Source organism: Podarcis filfolensis (assembly GCF_964270895.1).
Source record: "Podarcis filfolensis genome assembly, chromosome: 14".
NCBI classification, from domain to species: domain Eukaryota; kingdom Metazoa; phylum Chordata; class Lepidosauria; order Squamata; family Lacertidae; genus Podarcis; species Podarcis filfolensis.
The window spans coordinates 39,708,532-39,727,431 of NC_139616.1; the positions used below are offsets into that span (position 1 = coordinate 39,708,532).

An 18,900-nucleotide genomic window follows, 5' to 3' on the forward strand; every position below is an offset into this window, starting at 1 on the left:
TAGCTTACTTCTAAGCAAACATGGACATGATTTTGATCTTAATTTTCCTTTTACATACCTTTGGAAGACCCTCAGAATTTTTCAGAACCTCCATGAAGCAGTGATACAGTAGATCCCAACAAGCTTCCACATCTGGCTCAAATATAATATCAGGCTCCTGCACTTCCAGTTTGATGACCAACATTTGTGGTATGAAGAATTGCATTTCATGATAAGTTTCTCCAAAGTCATTTCCATCCTCAAGACAGAGAATGAAAGCATGTTACATCTAGAGAATCTTCTTCTGCTATATATTTGGAAAGTTGTCTGTCTGTCTTTCTGTCTGTCTGCCTGCCTGCCTGCCTGCCCATCTGTTCCCTATGCATGCAGACACCTCTGAAGATATTATCACCCAATATGAAAACCCATCCTTCCAGAGAAGGATATATTTGGATACCATCAGATGCCATTCTGAATCAAGATGATGGACTGAACCTTTCCAAACTAGACGAAAGTTAACCAAATTTGGCAGGATTGTATATTATTATTCATCCAACAGCAATAGAACAAAAATACTAGGGCTGTCCAATGGAGTCTGGCAAAGCCTAAAACTTGAAGCAAATTGGGTCAATCCAAACAGAACCAGACCAGCCAATCCAGGGCTGTCAATATAGGTGATGGGGGGTGGGGAGGCGAGGTTAGAAGGAAAGGCAGGAAGCCTCTACTGAGAGCAACCTGAGGCTCTTTGCAAGAGGGCTTTCAAACAGCCCTGTACTGAAATTTGGTTTAACCAACCTGTTCCAAACAGTGGAACATGCACACAGCCCAATTGAGCAGAACTAAACTCTCAGCTCACCAGCTGGTGTGTGGAGGGTTCAGTACTGCTCTCTGCTGTGTGGTTGGCTGGGGGAGAAGGAGGTGTATTATCTTCTTCCCTATCCCCTCTCCCAAACATACATTTAATTGGGGTTTTAGATGTAATTTGTTGTTTTTAATCAGGGTTTCATTTGACTGGAGGTGAGGGATTTCTGGGGATGGACTTTTACTTGAGGTCTTCTGTACTTTTATCTGTCATCAATGTTTCCAGCTGATACTTCGTTATGACACCTTGACTACCATCTGATGGAACGGCAGCGTTTGCTCTTTTTTAATCATTCTGTTATTTCATCACCTGCTGAAAATGCTTTTGTTTTCACCAAGTATTTTTAGAGAATTAATTTGATTCAGTGTTGGTCACTTCTTCTCTATTTTATGGTTTTTTAGTTGTATGATATTCGAGCTATTTTATTGTACAGCAATTTGATGTTTATGAGTTGTCAGTTTATTTTAAAATCTTATAATGCAATACAGTCGTACCTTGGATCTCAAACGCCTTGACTCGCGGATAAATCAGCTCCCGAACAACTGAACCCCGGCAGTGAATGTTCCGCTTTTTGAATGATTTCTGGAAGCTGAAATTTTGGCACAGTTTCCACAGCTTCCAATTGGCTGCAGGAGCTTCCTACAGCCAATCAGAAGCCGTGCTTTGGTTTCCGAATGTTTTGGAAGTCAAACGGACTTCCGGAACGGATTCTGTTCGACTTCCAAGGTATGACTGTACAACTACAATAAATGCATAATATAAGATCAAGCTGTATGAATGTCTACAAAGCACTGAAAGTCCAGGTGACACGGTCAACCCTGCATACCTTATGTATCCTAAAGAAGGAAAGGAGATCCGCTAATGAATTAATGACCATCTCCCGTAGCTGTAAAGACATGAGGACGGCTACCGAAGCAAAATATTCTTCTATCAGTTGAGAAGAGTCAAAGTCATTCTGGGGAGCAAGATGCAGCCAGTTTTGCTTCTGTTCAATGAACAGTTCTGCACATGTTGGAATCCACCTGTAATGTGTAAGTTATCCTATCAGCATATGTAAAGATTGTAAAACAGCCTTCACCAACCTGGTGCCCTCCATATGTTTTGGACTGCAGCTGATGGGAGACATAGTCCAAAATATTTGGAGGGCACAAGCTTGGTGGGTGCTTCTTTCCCCACCAAGCTCCTCCATTTGGCCCACGACTCGGGCAAGTCACGCCCACATGCCCTAACCCTGATGTCAGATGGTCAGGTAAAGACAGAGCTTGGCCCAAGGGGGCTTGGAAAATCCCCTTGCAGAGCACTGGCCAAGTGCCCAAGGAGCAGCTGGTTGTTGGGCACTTGAGAAGTGATGCACGATGCGCTTTGCAAACACTGTGTGGGGTGGGAAGAACGATTGGGTCTGTCAAGCCCAAAAAAGTTCCCCACCCTTGCTTGATTGCCAGTAGCATTAATTCATGATCAAAGACAGAAATGAATGGCTTTAAAAGCGAGGTTTTAGAACATCACACAGTTATTCTGTCCACACACATCTCTGTGAACTTAAGAAAAAGTGGGCGGAACAATAGAAGTTACTCTTATCTTTTTAACAGCAGGTTGCTTTGGGTCATTTCTATGAATAAAGCAATGTCATACTCATCATTCACATAAAGCAGAAGTGGGGAACTTCTGGCTCTCCAGCTGTTGCTGGACTCCAACTCCTATTAACCCCTAGCCAGCATGGTCAACAATCAGGGATTTTGGGAGCTGTAGTGCAACACCAGCTAGAAAGTCATAGATTTTCCAAAAGCACTCTGACCTGTTCTCAAGAATATCATGAGCTTCTTGGCAATGTTTTCGGACCAAATCTTCAAACTCACTGGGCAGGAGTGGCAAATCACCCTCGAGGATTTCCTGGGTACGAACAAACCTCAGGTTACAAAACCTATGGGAGGGAAGGGAAAAAAATGCATGGCTGTGATGAACTTGACATAAGGATGTAGAATAAGGATTAAATGCAATCATACCAGTGCCTGCCCAGTCTACGGAACATAGGAAGCTACTTTATAACAAGTCAGTTCACTGGTCTGTTTAGCTCAGTACTGTCTACACTGACTGGGGGCAGCTCTCCAGCCCTACCTGGGACCTTCTCCAAGCAAGCCAGTTGCTCTGCAAATGATCTACAGTCCCTCCTTTAGGGACACTGAAAGCTGCCTGATGCTAACTCAGACCTCTGGTCCATCAAGATCAGTATTATCTACTATGGCTGCAAGCACTCTCCAGGGTTTCAGGCAGGTGTGTCTCCCAGCCGTACCTGGAGATGTTGGAATTGAACCTGGGATACCTACTTCATGCAGAACAGATGCACTGCCATTGAGCAACAGCCCTTGTACTGGAACCAGCATAGCACTGAATGCAATTTCCTACTGTATACAGCACAAGGGGTCCTCTGGGATTGCTCCTGTAAGCCACCAGAAATATTTCTGGACTGATCTATACTCACAGCTGAGGGAAGGGCAGTTGGCTCCATAGCCAATATTGTTCAGTAATATAAGGTGATTGTGATCAAGAAGATACTGTACTCCACACAATCTCATCAATCTATGGCCAGTTAAGAGTTTGCATAGAAAGCAAATAGAAACTTATTACTTAAAAAGAAGTTAGGGGATATTTATAAGCCAGGCGACTTACTCTGAGAACCAGAGGCTTTGCAAAGTAAGCATCATAGGATTCACTGTGAAGAGGTGACCTTCGTTCCAGCTTCTCACTTCTTGGTAGATTGTGTGCCATGGAACTGGTGCACGAATCACTCTTCGAGGAAAAGGCAATGGAATGTTGTATATAAAGAGTCTTTTCCTCTCCTCTGGATCCATCAAGATGTAATCAACTAGGGTAAAACCACACAAAGCATGGGAAGAAGGAAACTCCGTTTGGATGCAGTTTGGAAGCAATGGTTAAGTGTATGCAGCACGTGCAGAAGGCACACTAGGCCATACAAAGAATCCTAGGAACTGTAGTTTTTAAAGGTGCTGAGAACTGTAGTTCTGATTATGCTAGAGACTCTGTGTCTAATAAATCAAATGTGATTACAGTTTGTTATTTTTTACTCACACCCAAAAAGTGCCACCTAGGCAGCTTCCACAATCTACCTAAAGACAGGACCAGTCCTAGAAACCAGGTTGCAGAATAACATTATGGTGGCTGACTGGGAACAGTTATGGACCACAGGTATGAAGTTCATGGCATGTAATGCCTTCAGAGAGAATATAATGAAAATGATCTACAGGTGGTACATGACACCAGTCAAGCTTGCAAAAATCTACCATTTGCCCGATAATAAATGTTGGAAATGTAAAGAGACTGAAGGTACATTCTTTCACCTTTGGTGGACATGCCCAAGGATTAAGACTTTCTGGGAGATGATCTATAACGAAATGAAAAAGGTATTTAAATATACCTTTCTGAAGAAACCAGAGGCCTTTCTCCTGGGAATGGCCGGCCAATTGGTGTTAAAGAAGGATAGAACTTTCTTTATGTATTCCACAACAGCAGCAAGAATACTTATTGCAAAGTACTGGAAGACACAAGATTTACCCACCCGGGAAGAATGACAGATGAAGGTGATAGACTACATGGAACTGGCGGAAATGACTGGCAGAATCCGAGACCAGGGAGAAGAGTCGGTGGAGGAAGATTGGAAGAAATTTAAAGACTATTTACAGAAACATTGTAAAATTAATGAATGTTAGAAGGAGGTTGGAATGATGTTATGTGGCTTTAGCAGAAATGTTACAAAGGATCTGGGAAAAACTGACTGTTAATTGGTGAAAGGAGGGAAAGTAAAGCTACATTATATTAAGATAAATTACAGGACTAAAATTTGAAAAGATGGAAAGGATTTGCTGAAACAGATAATTGAACTAGAATACAAAAAAAGGAGGTGTGAGGAGGTCAAGGAAATAAGCTAATGAAAGATAAGTTATGGGAAGATTTGTTGTATTTTTCTTTGTTTTTTTGTTTAATGGATTTTATTTTTCTGTTTTTTCTTTTTTTTCCTCATCCTTTTTTCTTTACTTATTATGATGTGTTGCATTGTTTTCTGTTTAAAATGGTGTTTTTTTCTTTTTCTTTTTGTAACCTTTAAAACTTTAATAAATATTATTTAAAAAAGAAACCAGGTTGCAGAATTCCGGTTTTCAGCTTGCAGACCTTGTGACAATAAAAATTCAAGAATCACTGCCCATGCCAAACCACACTTTTCTCTTACCAATGTCTTTCATGAGCCAAATATGATAATCATTCTGAATCTCTTCGGTTAATTCTTTCAGTAACGTCTCCAGCATTGGGTTGGTGAGAAAATGACTTGAGATATGCTTTAAAATGCTATCCATCACTTCTTTGTTCTGCGGTGCCAGCATATCTTTCCGGATGCCTTTATGGATGTAGTAACAGTATCGCTAAAAGGAAATACATATATATGTACAGATTTATTGCATTGAGTATAACACGGAAAATAAGATCAGCAACATCTGGAGGGCCAAAGGTTCTGCACACCTGCTGCATAGAGTACCCAAGTAATGGAGTAACTTAATCCACTTAGGCTGGCTTCTGGCTCTCTCTGACAGAAGAGGCTGAAAAGGCTTCTTGTTTGGCATACGACTTTCCCTGGGCAATGGTAGATATTCCTCGTTCCTGATGTCTTTCTTCTGCTTCACTCTAACTCCTGGCTTGGCCCCTGTCCCAATCTGATGACTGCCCTACATCTCAGCCCTGAGATTCTCCTGCCTACTGTTTGCTTACCATATTGCCCCCAATCTTCTGTTATAACCAGAAACCTGCAGAGTTTTAATTCAGGTTTAGTTCCTGTTCAGGTTCACATTGGTTCATTTTGCTTCAAAGAAGGAAGTACAGTGGTACCTCGGGTTAAGTACTTAATTCGTTTCGGAGGTCCGTTCTTAACCTGAAACTGTTCTTAACCTGAAGCACCACTTTAGCTAATGGGGCCTCCCGTTGCCGCCGCGCCACTGGAGCACGATTTCTGTTCTTATCCTGAAGCAAAGTTCTTAACCCGAGGTACTATTTCTGGGTTAGTGGAGTCTGTAACCTGAAGCGTATGTAACCTGAAGCGTATGTAACCCAAGGTACCACTGTAAATAAAAAGCTGCAGATAAAAGCAGGATGAATTCTGGATAAACTAGTCATCTGGAGGGGACCTGTGTTTCCCTGTGTTTCAGGAAACAGCTCACTTACCTGCAGATCACTCTCTGTGGGTAGAGTTTTTCCTTTACTTATTTCCTCCTCATGCCTGAGCATCACAACAAGCTGCTCTTCTGGAGTTAGAGGCTGGTTGTCAGAATAACAGATAACTCCTGTTTCAGATTTCTGCCTATCCGATGTCAGTAGCAAATCAAAACTGTGTGCTTCCTCTATTGCCATCACCCTGGAATTAAAAGCCGCCAGCTGAGTTGGCTAAGTAACCAGAAATGACATTTTGGACAACACCAATCCCTACTATACATTTAGCATCCCCAAATGTTCAATATGTCTCAAGCTTTCTTCTAGTCCCCTTAGTCTGGCCTCCCCCAGCCTGGTGCCCTCCAGGTGCTTTAAACTACTACTCTCATCAGCCCCAGCTAGTTTGGCCAATACTCAGGGATGATAGAAGTTGTAGTCCAAAACATCTGGAGGACACCAGAGGCTGATGACCAAAAGCATATCGTTAGGGAAACAAATTCAGCTAGAACAAATTCTAAATAGATAGAAATACTAATACAGTATTACTACTACTACTACTACTACTAATAATAATAATAATAATAAACTGCCCTTCATCAAAAGATCAAAAGACACAAATAAATAGTTAAAACAAAAACAACAAAACAATAACTTCCTCCCCTTCTACAAACACATTTAAAAGACTGAAGAATATTAACCAGCCATGATCATGGGCAGGGAGAATTTCACAGCACAAGGGCCACATTCCCTTCTGTGCAACCTTCTGGGGGCCACATGCCAGTGGTGGGTGAGACTAGAGGCAAAAGTGGATGGAACAAGAAATATAAGTTGGCAAGTATCCTTACAGACTCATGCACCCCTCTCTATCCTCCATCCAGAAAGAGACATTGAGCTCAAGGATGCATTTCAGGAAGGCAAATAACACTCACGCAAAGCAGAGCTAGTGAGGGGGTATGGCCTGGGAATAAAGAGTGTGGCTTGGTGGAGGTATGACCTGGAGGGAGTCCCAAGGGCCATAGAGTCCAGGAAGGTTCCCAAGCCTGAGACTCCCTATCCCTATCATACAGCTATTGGATTAAAAGGGAGTGGAAGGACACTGCAGCACATAAGACGGAAACACTGAATTGCTGTGTGGCTGTGAAAAGCATGGAGAAGCCAACATTAGAGTCTCGTATGACAGCAGTTGGAAAATGGCCCCAAACAGCTCAAATATAAAACATTATCTTGCCGCTATATGCGCGATGTGAGCCACTTTCCCCAGATGAAATTAGGCCTATGCAACAACCAATCAGCAAGTAATGAAGACATAATTACTGCTTGGAACTTGCAAGTCTTAATGATAGCCTTTGATGTATCTCAGAAGTGAACACTTTGATAGACTGAATGATAATATTGTAAGCAAGTGCCCAAACATGGGTGTGTGCAGCTATCTGCTGCTGCCTTTGTGCATAAATCTGTGTGCTTGAAAATAATTTAAAAGCTAGCAAACAAAAGAACCCATAAGGAACAAGAGAGGGGAGAAGGATTTTCCCTGTTTTCAAATGTAGTCTTATGGGGCCTGAACAAACCCTGTGTAAGGTCTATGGGTAATATTTAACTACATTTTTCTCAGAGCAGACCCACTGAAATTAATGAACATGGCTACATTTGGCCCATTAATTTTAATGAGCCCACACTGAGAAAACTTAGTTGAATACCACCCTGTGCAACCTACAAATCCAGATCTTTTGCTGTGCGGGAGGCCTCTATCACAATCTCTACTCTACATTTAGTTCCGTGCTGGAAATATTCTGTCCTGTGGAGAGCCCTTTGCTCCCCATTTGTTAGATTTGTTCTGAGATGCTAGACCGGCCAGCAGGCTGGTCAAGATCTGAGCACTTTAGGAGGAACCATTATATCTTTAAAGCACATTTGAAGCACATTATCGATGTCAAAGAATTCGGGGCACTGTAGTTGGTTAAGGGTTGCTAGAAATTGTTGCTCTGAGGGATAAACTGGAGTGCCCAGAAGTCTTTGAGGGAAAGAATGTGCTTTGAAAGTTGCAGCGTCTATGCAGCCAGAAATGATTTTTGTCCCTTGCTCCTCGGTTTTTCATTGCTGTGTGCTCTTAGCTGCCTGAGATAAAGAGCTACTTTCTGGTATGTGTTACCTGGGTGAGAGAAGGAACTGGAAGAAATATGTGAACATCACACATGAGCCAAGTTAACCCATCATGAGAGCACCAAGTTTTCTGGCTTATCATGGTATACTGGGAGCAAGCACCATGCACACATACTGCTCAGTTGTTCTGATGATCCTCTTCCTCAGTGTCAATGGCAAAAACAATCCAGGAAGTCAGCCCGGCAAAGTCATTTTTCTGCCAAACAAAAAGGATCCTCCCCCAGCCTCCCCTCAGTGGTGGACTTTGGGGTCTCAAATTTCAACAGTGCTCTGTGCAGTGCTAAAGTTTGGCACGTGCCTCTGTCCCCCATTTTTCACCTTCCATTCTACATCATAGTTGCGGTGCCTCTGAGGCTCTGCACCCAGTGCAACCGAACCGGTTGTGCTCCCCTAAATCTGCTTCTCCTCCCTCACTGGCATAGCTGTCAACTTTCAGATTTGAAAATAAGGATCAGCAGCGTGGAAAGTAAGGGATCAGCAGCCTCACCTGTCCTGGGGAGAGTCTACAGGATATCTAACAATCCAGGATAGCAGCGGGAAATGGCGCTGGAATAAGGGAATTTCCCGCAAAAAAAGGGAAGGTTGACAGCTATGCTCACTGGCAGCTGAATCTTTATTCAATACTAGTGATAAGATCATCTCTTCCCCTGTACCTGGGGAGCATCAGGGCAGCTTAAGGCAAGGAGTCGCTTGAAAGCTTATGGAACAACAATTATCACCCAAGTCCCTAAGTATCAGTCAGATAAATGCACAGCTTATAAACTATACAATACCTGTCATAGTCATCAGCAACATTTCCTGATGAAAGTTTTTTCTTCTTCTCAGAGGGAGCAAATTCTTTTGGAGCTATATGACTTGGTCAAGGGGAAAAAAAACACTAGTCAAAAAAGGAAAAGACTAGTCCAGATTTGGGGACTCTTGAGCTTTGCAAATTCTACCTGATCTGCACCTCCCAAACTTATATGTTGATTTGAATTGAAGTTACCAGCTTTTGTACTTCCTTTTGTACTTTTGTACTTACATTGCAGCAAATGCTAGAACAGTTCAAAATACATAAAATTTTAATCTGCTAATTTTAATGTGGCTTTTTAAAAATTGCTTAGTGGGGAACAGAACAGACATATGTACATAAGGAAAAGGGAACCAAACTGGAAATATACAAATAGAGCCAAAATATGCATGTGTCTGTTTATTAAACACAGGACTAACCATTTGCTTATAAAGCAGGCTGGTGAGTCTGTTTTTTATAACAAAAGAGGCACACAGGGGAGTGAGGCAAGCTCATATGCTTCCCTTCCTAACCTTGTTCTGATACCAGCCCAGTAGTGGCTGGTACCCCTTGGGATTGGTAGGGTGGAAGGCAAGGGGGCCACCAGTAGGTGGTGCCAGATCTGATATCAGGAAGAGCCATTCCCTAGACCAGTTTTAAGTAACAAGGCAGGCAGGTGGCGGGGGGGAGGCTGAGAGTAGACTGAGGCTGGTGGAGAAGTGCCCCATTCACCCTAATGGACAAGCATCCCCTAAAATGAGACAGGTGTTTGTGTGCTAAAAGCAGCTAAAGATGCTCAGAAGGTTTCACGACACACAGAAAGGTACTACTTGCTCAGCAGGGAAATGCAGGAGCTTCTATTATACCTGCAATTCCCCATACCACTAGGAAAGAGCAGCTGGGGGTGGCGCAATTTAGGTGAAGAAAATGGCATAGAGGAAAGGGGTAAAAAGCCTCAATCACTGGAACTTTCGAGATCAAATGCAAGTAGCCCTCACTGTCATTCACTTTTCCCCCTCACTGGACAGATAGCGCAGATGCATTTAGTGTTTTTATTTTTAAAATAATGGGGGAAATAAGCATGAGACTCCCAGCATAACAAGCTGTTTGGCTGACAGCAATCTCCAAATTGCTTTCATGTCAGAGAATGTTTACAGACCTTGCAATTGCTAGAAGAGAGTCACAGAACATCAGCAGTCATTGGTAAGAGAAGGAAGATGTCCCTTTTATTTCTGTTAGCCACCACACCACCCAGGCCCATCAGTACCCAGCACCCTTGGACACCTTCCTGGATCGTAACAGGGCATAAACCAGCCTGGGCTCCCTGACTCAAAAGTCTGAGCTGCAGTTTTAAATTTCCCAGAATGATTGGGGCACTTGGGGAAACTTAAATTGCTTACTCATAGGTGCTTGGCTACTGAAGCCAAGAACACCGCACAGCCGAAGGCCCAGCAAGATGGGAAGGGGCATGGAAAACATAAGAAGAGCCGCACTGGATCAGGCCAATGGCCCATCAAGTCCAGCATCTTGTTCTCATAGTGGCCAACCAGATGCTTATGGGAAGCTTGTAAGAAGGATCTGAGTGCACCAGTGTTCCCCAAACACATTGGAGCACTTTGCTAAGGGAATGCTCAGACATAGACTTCTCCCTGATGACACCACCAATAGATGGGTGTGCAAAGCACTGCTAGCACCAGTGCTGTAGCGGAACAGCAACACAGCAGAGTGCAGTGCCCATACTTTTTTTCAAAGCAGGAGTAGTGATGCCATCTACTGTGGTAGAGTTTTGCTACATACACACCATACATTTAAAGTGTATTGAAAGCACATTCTCCACCCCAAATAATCCTGGGAACAGTAGCTTAAGGGTGTTGGGAACTGTAGCTCTGTGAGGGGTAAACAACAGTTCCCAGAATTCTTTGAGGAGAGGATATGGTTTAAATACAGTATATGGTGCATAGGCAGCCTTTGGCAGTGTTTGTGGAATGCTCTTCACAGAGAAGCTTGCCTGGAACCCTCATTACATATCATTAGGCACCAGGCAAAAATGTTTCTCTTCAACCAGGTGTTCAGCTGATTAACATTCTATGGCTTTTTAAATGTGTTTGTGGGAGGGAGGTTATCAGTTTTTGTATGTATTTTGGATTTTCATTATATATTTTTCTGTTGTGAACTGCCCTGGGATCTTCAAATGAAGGGTGATATAAAAATTTAATAAATAATAATAATAATAATAATAATAATAATAATAATAATTGTAAGCTTTAAGGGGAGAACAAAGCCTGGGCCAACACATACAGAGCAGCCTTGCCAGACAAAAAGACAGGAAGATAAACAAGCATTTGACAAGAAACACAAGGACAAGAGACACAAACACATAGGATACGTGGAGAATGTCTTGTGGTCCCAGCTGGCTTTCTTGCCTTTAAAGGTGAAACTATCTTACGCAGATCTTTCATCTTCAAGTTCTGTGCAGTGAGGGTGTAATTATTGGCAATGGAGTTGCTGGGGCTCCGGAAATGACGCTGCTCTTTAAAGGGAGCTGCCAAAGTCCAGGATGCTCTTTGCATCAGAGAAGGGTAAAAGCTGCTATTTTGGATGATCTGAAATGGAGTGGGATGGGGAGGAAAAATAACAGTTTATATTCTGTTGTGCTAGCCGGCAATTTCTTTAACTGATATAAGGTAATGACAATGGAGGCTGGTGCTCATTGGGACTGGGTAGAGCAGAAGTCGGGAAGGGGGAGCCATATCAAATGGCTGATTGAGCTAGAGTCAACAGTAGATGAAGCCAACTATTTCTGGTTTTGCCCATATTATCTTCCCTGCTGAATTGTACAAGAGCACCACTGAGATAATGAGACTGACAATCAGTGCTACTTGCTGGACTAGTTGTAAATAAAAAGGTAGGCAGGTGCAGGGACGGACTTAGGTAATATGGCAACCTGAGCAAGGACAAAATTTGGTGCCCCCTATTGTGGTTATTAATATTGCACATTCAGAAGCAATAGAATGAATAAAAACTGAAATAAAAATTGTCCAGTCCAAAAATATGGTTCAAAAGCTTTACTAACAGAAATTGCTTCAAAACAAACATGAAACAAATGTTACATCCAGATAATCACATAATGTCATGTGCTGATCCCTGCACAGGTAGAACATCTTAGAAATATGAAATAACTTCATTCAGAGCTGAAATCAAAGCTCTGTCTCTCCAACGCAGTCTCCATTAACTTGAGGCTGTGTTCCTAGAGAAAACCATTTGCACATCCTTTCTTCTCTAGTGACTCAGAACAAACACCTAAGTCACACCCCCAAAACGGACACATGAATATCTCATGTGATCCAACTTAAACACCTTGTGGGAGCTAGCAAAGATACATTCTCAGTTCATCAGCACCTGTCAAGCTCTCTGAGAGCTTTTGTTTTAGCTCAATGGAACTTTCCAAACCATGCTGTTTTTAGCAGTACACATACAGACATATACAGAGTTATTTTCCATTTCAATGTACAGTGAAACAATTATACTTAACACCCCCTAAATATTTCTTATTTTCACAATAATTCCTTTTGGTACAGTTCTTTTTCTTCTCCTCAGTACGTAACCATATAAATATATGTTTATTATTGTTTTTGTTATTTTGCGCCCTCTTGGTTCAGCACCCTGTGAATGGAACCACCTGGGCTGCCTTAAATCCAGTGTTGGCAGGAGGGGGTTGGCTGAGAACATATTGAGCTTGGTGGGGAAGTGCCTCATCTGCCCTACAGGACTAGCTTCCATTGGACACTTCCAGTATCACAGACCAGTGAAAGGGCAATGTTGAGAGTGGGAAGGAGGGGGCCCACTGTAGCATTTTGCCCAAGCTCCTCTGCACCCAATACTGCATGTAACAAACCCAATGCACAGCCTGCTAACAGACTGATTGCGTACAGCTCACACATTACTAGGCCAGTGGATTCTACAAATACACATCAGTTATTATATACTATGCCCAAAGTTTGTAAGACAGGTCAGAGGGCAGCCAGCAAAATCACAATGCCCTACTGTGGAATGGCTTGTCTATGCTTGCCCAGACTTTAGTCCACAAGTCAGGCAGGCACACACAAAACCATTGCAAAGAGGCATCCAAGAGAAACTTCTTCCCTTCCTCTCTTTACTATGACTCAACCATGCTCATTAGAAGCATTCCTAGTCCCATTAGTTCATCTGCTATCTGGGTTGATGTTACTCTGGCTCCAGTGTACTCCCACCACAACTGTTTGAATCCATGTACATACAACTTTATTCACAATGCAGAGCTATTCTGTTGTTCCTTGTGAAATGTAACTGTTTGATGCACATCCTCATAAAGCACATTTCATTTGGAACCAATCACTTGTAGCCGTGCTTTATGAAGAACAACGAAACCATGCTTTATTAAGAATATTTCTTCTGTAGCATCTGGAACCCTGACTCGCAACACAAAGAACCTGCCTTCCCAGAGTACCACTCATCTCCCATAAGCAGTGCCTGATGATGCTTTAATAGATGTAACCCAGTGGGCAGTATAAGAAGTATACATACCTGATACAGTTCAGAGGGGTCTTCTGCAGCCAAACCTGGCAAAGGTGGCAACTCTGGTATTTGTTTGGCATGGCTCATATTATAGATGGAATCATTTTGTTCCTAGGAATCAATAAAAAGGAAAAAAGTAATGTGTTAAGAAAGCCTCTAGGACTAGACAGATATACAAAGCCCATCTGGATACAGTGGTGGATGGGGACCATTTGGATTGATAAGCAGAAGGCAGGGAACCCAATAGTAAGTAGGTGAAGCCAGGGCTAATGATAGGCTCAGCAAGACCCAATGACAGAGCGAACATATTCTAGTTTTGCCCTCCATCCTCCTCCTTCCTGAGTTCTACAGGGGGCAATGCTGGGACTACAGAGGGGGGAGCCAACAGTCAGGACTGCTCTTTTGGAAATGGAGTGGGGTGGAGAAGGAAAATAGCAGTTGTGCTAGCCGGCAATTTCCTCGACTGAAATAAGTGGAGGTTGGTGGCCATTGAAGTTGGTAGAGCAGAAGTCATAAAGGTCAAATGTAGGAGGCTGGTTGAGCTACAGCTAATGATATATAGAGCCAACTAATTCTGGTTTTGTCTCTACTCTCCTCCCTTCTGAATTCTACAAGAGCAACACTGAGACGAAGGGCAAGGAGGCTGACAGTCAGAGCCACCTTCTGGAGTGATTTTAAGAAAAAAGGCAGACAGGTGGAAGCTAGCTGAGGGCAGATGGAGGTTGGCAGGGCAATGCCCCATTTGCCCTGATGGACCAGTTTCCACTGTCCAGATGCAGGCATAAGCCTTTTTTGCACGGCTGCCTAGGAGTTATCAAATATCAAAACATCTGTGAAATCCTGTGAAATTTCTAGATTTGTCTGGCAGGGCAAGAAGCCCAGAATAAAATTTAAAATATTAACTGATGTAAAGGAAAGAGGTGGATTTGCCCTGCCAGACCTTAAACTCTATTATGAATCAGCAGCATTCTGCTGGTTGAAAGAATGGCTGCTTCTTGAGAACACAGACATTTTGGATTTAGAAGGTTTTAATAATGTTTTTGGGTGGCATGCATATTTGTGGTATGACAAGGTCAAAGCACACAAAGCATTTAAAAATCATATTGTCAGGAAAGCATTGTTTAATGTCTGGATAAGATATAAGGACTTACTTGAAAATAAAACCCCAAGGTGGTTGTCACCGATGGAAGCAAAGGCTCAGAAAAAGCTCAATATGGAGGCCAAATGGCCGAAATATTGGGAAATTTTGGAACAAGAAGGAGACAAATTGAAATTGCAGAGTTTTGAGAAATTAAAAGATAAAGTGCGAGACTGGCTTCACTATTATCAAATAAGGGAGGCTTATAATTTGGACAAAAAAATTGGCTTCCAGGTGGAAAAATCAAAATTGGAAACAGAACTGTTAGATCCCAAAACAAAGATACTTTCAAAAATGTATAACTTGCTGTTGAAATGGAATACTCAGGATGAAATGGTTAAATCTGCTATGATTAAATGGGCACAAGATGTTGGACATAACACTATGTTTGCTGACTGGAAACAGTTGTGGACCACAGGTATGAAATTTACGGCATGTAATGCCTTAAGAGAGAATATTATGAAAATGATATACAGGTGGTACATGACACCAGTCAAGCTTGCAAAAATCTACCATTTGCCCGATAATAAATGTTGGAAATGTAAAGAAAATGAAGGTACATTCTTTCACCTTTGGTGGACGTGCCCAAAGATTAAGGCTTTCTGGGAGATGATATATAATGAAATGAAAAAGGTATTTAAATATACCTTTCTGAAGAAACCAGAGGCCTTCCTCCTGGGCATAGTCAGCCAATTGGTGCCAAAGAAGGATAGAACTTTCTTTATGTATGCTACAACAGCAGCAAGAATACTCATTGCAAAGTATTGGACACAAGATTTACCCACTCTGGAAGAGTGGCAGATGAAGGTGATGGACTATATGGAACTGGCGGAAATGACTGGCAGAATCCGAGACCAGGGAGAAGAGTTGGTGGAAGAAGATTGGAAGAAATTTAAAGACTATTTGCAGAAACATTGTAAAATTAATGAATGTTAAAATGATGTTGGATTGAAATTGAGTGGCCTTAGCAGTAAGATCAATAAGAATATGTAAAAATGGATTGATAACAGATGAAAATATATAGTTATAATAAGTTGAGATATAGAGTTAAGATAAATGAAAGAGGGTAAGGATTTGCTGAACTAACCATGTGAATGGGAATACAAAAAAGGGAGGTGTGAGGAGGTCAGGGAAATAAGCAAACGAAATTTAAGATATGAAAAAATTGATTTGTTTTTAATTCTTCTTATCTACTTTTTCTGTATTTTGTATCTTTTTTTTTCTACGTATTTTTGTATTTTTTGTATTTTTCTTTTGTACTTTTTCTGTTTTTTGTAGTTTTCTTTTTATTCTGTAATTTTCTTCTTTTTGTAAAACTTCAATAAAATATCTTTTTTTAAAAAAAAACATCTGTGAAATCCTGAATTATGTATATATCAAAATTGAACGGTGGACATAATTAAACACAAAAGACAAGCTGCTTATGGGGCTCATACTTTTCAATTTGAACAGTACTAATTGGTATTCTAAAAAAGCTCTGTGTACGATTGTCTTCTTCTTCACACACACTCAGGTAAAATTCTTACCAAGGTTATAAACAACCATCCCGGCTCTATCACTTCAGAGTGCAGAAGTGGGCTCTTATAATTGAATGTTTATTCACACATTTGTAAAAAGGAAGCTCTTTGCATGGGAGGGGGGGATGACTCCTGAGGGATCAGACCAAAGGCCCATCTTCCTGGAAGCTCTCAAGCTGGGCATGAATGCAACTGCCTTCCTTAGCTGCTTTTCTGTAGCAACTGACATTTCAAGATACACTGCCTCTGATGAAGCTTCCTTAGAATATAGAGGTTCTGTTTAATTATTACAGCCACTGACAGTTCTCCATAAACTTGTCTAATCCCATTTTAAATCCATCTAATCAGCAGCCATCCACACATCCTGGGGCTGTTAATTATCCACAAATTAATTATGTGCTCTGTGAAGAAGTATTTTCTTCTTTCCTGTGTTGATTCTACTGCTCATCAAATTTACCAAGTCACCACCACAAGTTCAATATGAAGGGAACCCTGTTTAGGGAAGCTTTTAATATCTGAAGGACTATTGTATTTTAATGTTTTGTTGGAAGCTGCCCAGAGTGGCTGGGGAAACCAGCCAGATGGATGGGGTATAAATAATAAAGTATTATTATTATTATTATTATTATTATTATTATTATTATTATTGGACTACAGTTCCCATCAGTCCAACGGCCATGCTGGCTGCAGCTGATCATAGTTTCAAGCATCTGGAGGTTGGGAAAGGCTACAACAAGAAACCAATGTGATTTATATATTCCATCTTTCATCCATCATGGAACTCAAGGCACGTTACATTTAAGAAATTTATTCATTCAGTTTCTAAACCACTCTACACCAGCTGTGCTACCAGTTCAGTTTACAGCACCAACATCACAATGATAAAAACACTAAAAAGCAACCCAAAAATATAAAACCAGCTTAAAGAGAAACCATATGAATGGATGGTCTGAAATCCAAGAAGGCAGCAGCATCAGGTCCATTCAGACCACTCCCTGGATCCATGCCCTGATGTGCTAGTTTCCAATGGGGAGAACTATTATTACTACTGTTATTAAGGATGTGCATAGGAAATCTAAAACAGTGCAATCCATATGCACATGGGAAACGTCTTATATTTTGCCCAGTACTGTCTACCCTTAGGAAGAACTTCTTGACAGTATACAACCTGCCCAGAAGTGGAGTACACTGCCTAGCAAGGGGTGGACTCTCCTTCATTAGGTAGAGTCTGGATGGCTACCTCCATTAGCAATGGTTGGGCTAGATAGCCACTGAGGTTCCTTCCACCTCTGTGATTTTAGGATTGGCAGCAGCATTCCAGGGTCTCAGGAAGAGAAAGGTCTTTTACCAACCTCTGGTACCCAACTCTTAGTTCCTCTTGCTTCAGTCCCATGCTTTCATTTAAAAGCTAGACAAGCCAAAGTGTTTAAGCAGGAGCTAATCAATATGCAGAGACAGATGCTACTAAAAACTAATCCTTTTGAAGCTGTTTCTTCCAGACATGTACACTGGTTAAGCCTATTCCCTAAACTAACACTTTCCAGCTTATTACACCTGACAGCAGCATACTTCACAAAAGGAGGGAACTCTCATCAATATTTAATCCCACAAAGCATCTGAATTCCGAATTCAGTATTAAGAATAATTAAGTACTCCTAACAAGAAAAGGAGGGCCTTCACACAAGATTTTCAAATCTCTTTCAGCTTACTGTCTTCATCCCAAGGTCCAAACACAGTCAAATCACATACACTTACCCTTGTAATCTTGGCAGCTTCTCCTGGATTCATTATGAACGTGTATTTGGCTCCAGCTGCTTTTGGATTGCTTCAAAAGTACTTGTGAGATGTGTATCTTTCCTACAATAAAGTATTAGCTCACGTTTTTCTCTAAGCACCTAGAAACACAGAGATTAGGGAATCGTTTCAGGATTCATATTCAATTCAAAAACCTATGGGGCTGTTATTCTAATTATATTTTCCCAACATCCTTTCAAGCCATCAGCTGGAAATAAATGAATCTTCATCTTTGTTCTATCTAAGCTTGCCAAATCTATGCCTTCTATCCTAGTAATGATTTATCCTGGTGCTGATTTTTCTTGGCAGAAGTTCCAGAGAGTCCTTCAGTCCTCCCCTGCTCAAATTTTTTACCACTTGTCACTTTTAACACCACCAGAACTCTGAATGTCCACCTGATCTGTACTTCTCACTCTATGCCATTTTGTCATCTCTGCTCTTGGCTTGTTATTTTTTAAAATAATAATAAAAACTTGTTCGCTTTCTCTCCAAGCTCCTTTTCTTCTTCCAACTTCTTGCCACTTCTCCTTCCTGCTGAGTGTTTTAATTCTCCTATCAAATCTGATCCCAACTCTCCCCCCCACCCCGCACCTTTGTGGAATAGTTGGAAACAGGGCAAGTTCACACACTTTTAGAGAAGGGAGCTGGACATTCATGCAATCCCAGAGTGATTATGAGAAAGCAAAGTGGACCCTGGACTGTTCTGCCCTTCCCAACACCCTTACTGAGTGCAAATTAAGGGATTAGGGAATGGGGAGTGGGTATACTTCTACCTGTTGCTGCCCTAATTAGCTGCCTCTGTGCCTGGTGGCTGCTTGAACCTCAAAAAGAACTTCTATAACAGTCTCACTTCTCAGTCTGGGTAGCCTAGGTGACAGCATTATTGTCACTAGGCAACGTAGAATGACTCCTCTCT

At 41.7% G+C, this 18,900-nt stretch overlaps 1 protein-coding gene across 7 annotated transcripts in view; it reads right to left on the bottom strand.

Annotated features, from left to right (window-relative positions):
* The window catches only part of DNAH3 (dynein axonemal heavy chain 3), an 84,243-nt gene that overhangs the window by 63,368 nt on the left and 1,975 nt on the right, over positions 1-18,900 (bottom strand). For 4 of the 7 annotated variants that reach the window (XM_083584831.1, XM_083584830.1, XM_083584833.1 and 1 more), the window contains exons 2-11: positions 17,946-18,085; positions 13,545-13,646; positions 11,368-11,584; positions 8,986-9,058; positions 6,068-6,257; positions 5,085-5,274; positions 3,509-3,704; positions 2,637-2,762; positions 1,668-1,863; positions 59-238 (exon numbers count right to left, since the gene is read on the bottom strand). In XM_083584831.1, coding sequence (XP_083440957.1) covers positions 59-238; positions 1,668-1,863; positions 2,637-2,762; positions 3,509-3,704; positions 5,085-5,274; positions 6,068-6,257; positions 8,986-9,058; positions 11,368-11,584; positions 13,545-13,646; positions 17,946-17,978 — 1,503 coding nt within the window. In that variant the 5' untranslated portion in view covers positions 17,979-18,085. Of the gene's footprint in view, positions 1-58; positions 239-1,667; positions 1,864-2,636; positions 2,763-3,508; positions 3,705-5,084; positions 5,275-6,067; positions 6,258-8,985; positions 9,059-11,367; positions 11,585-13,544; positions 13,647-17,945; positions 18,086-18,757; positions 18,780-18,900 lie in introns of those variants that run through there. The other 3 variants (XM_083584836.1, XM_083584834.1, XM_083584835.1) reach the window with 2 other exon arrangements.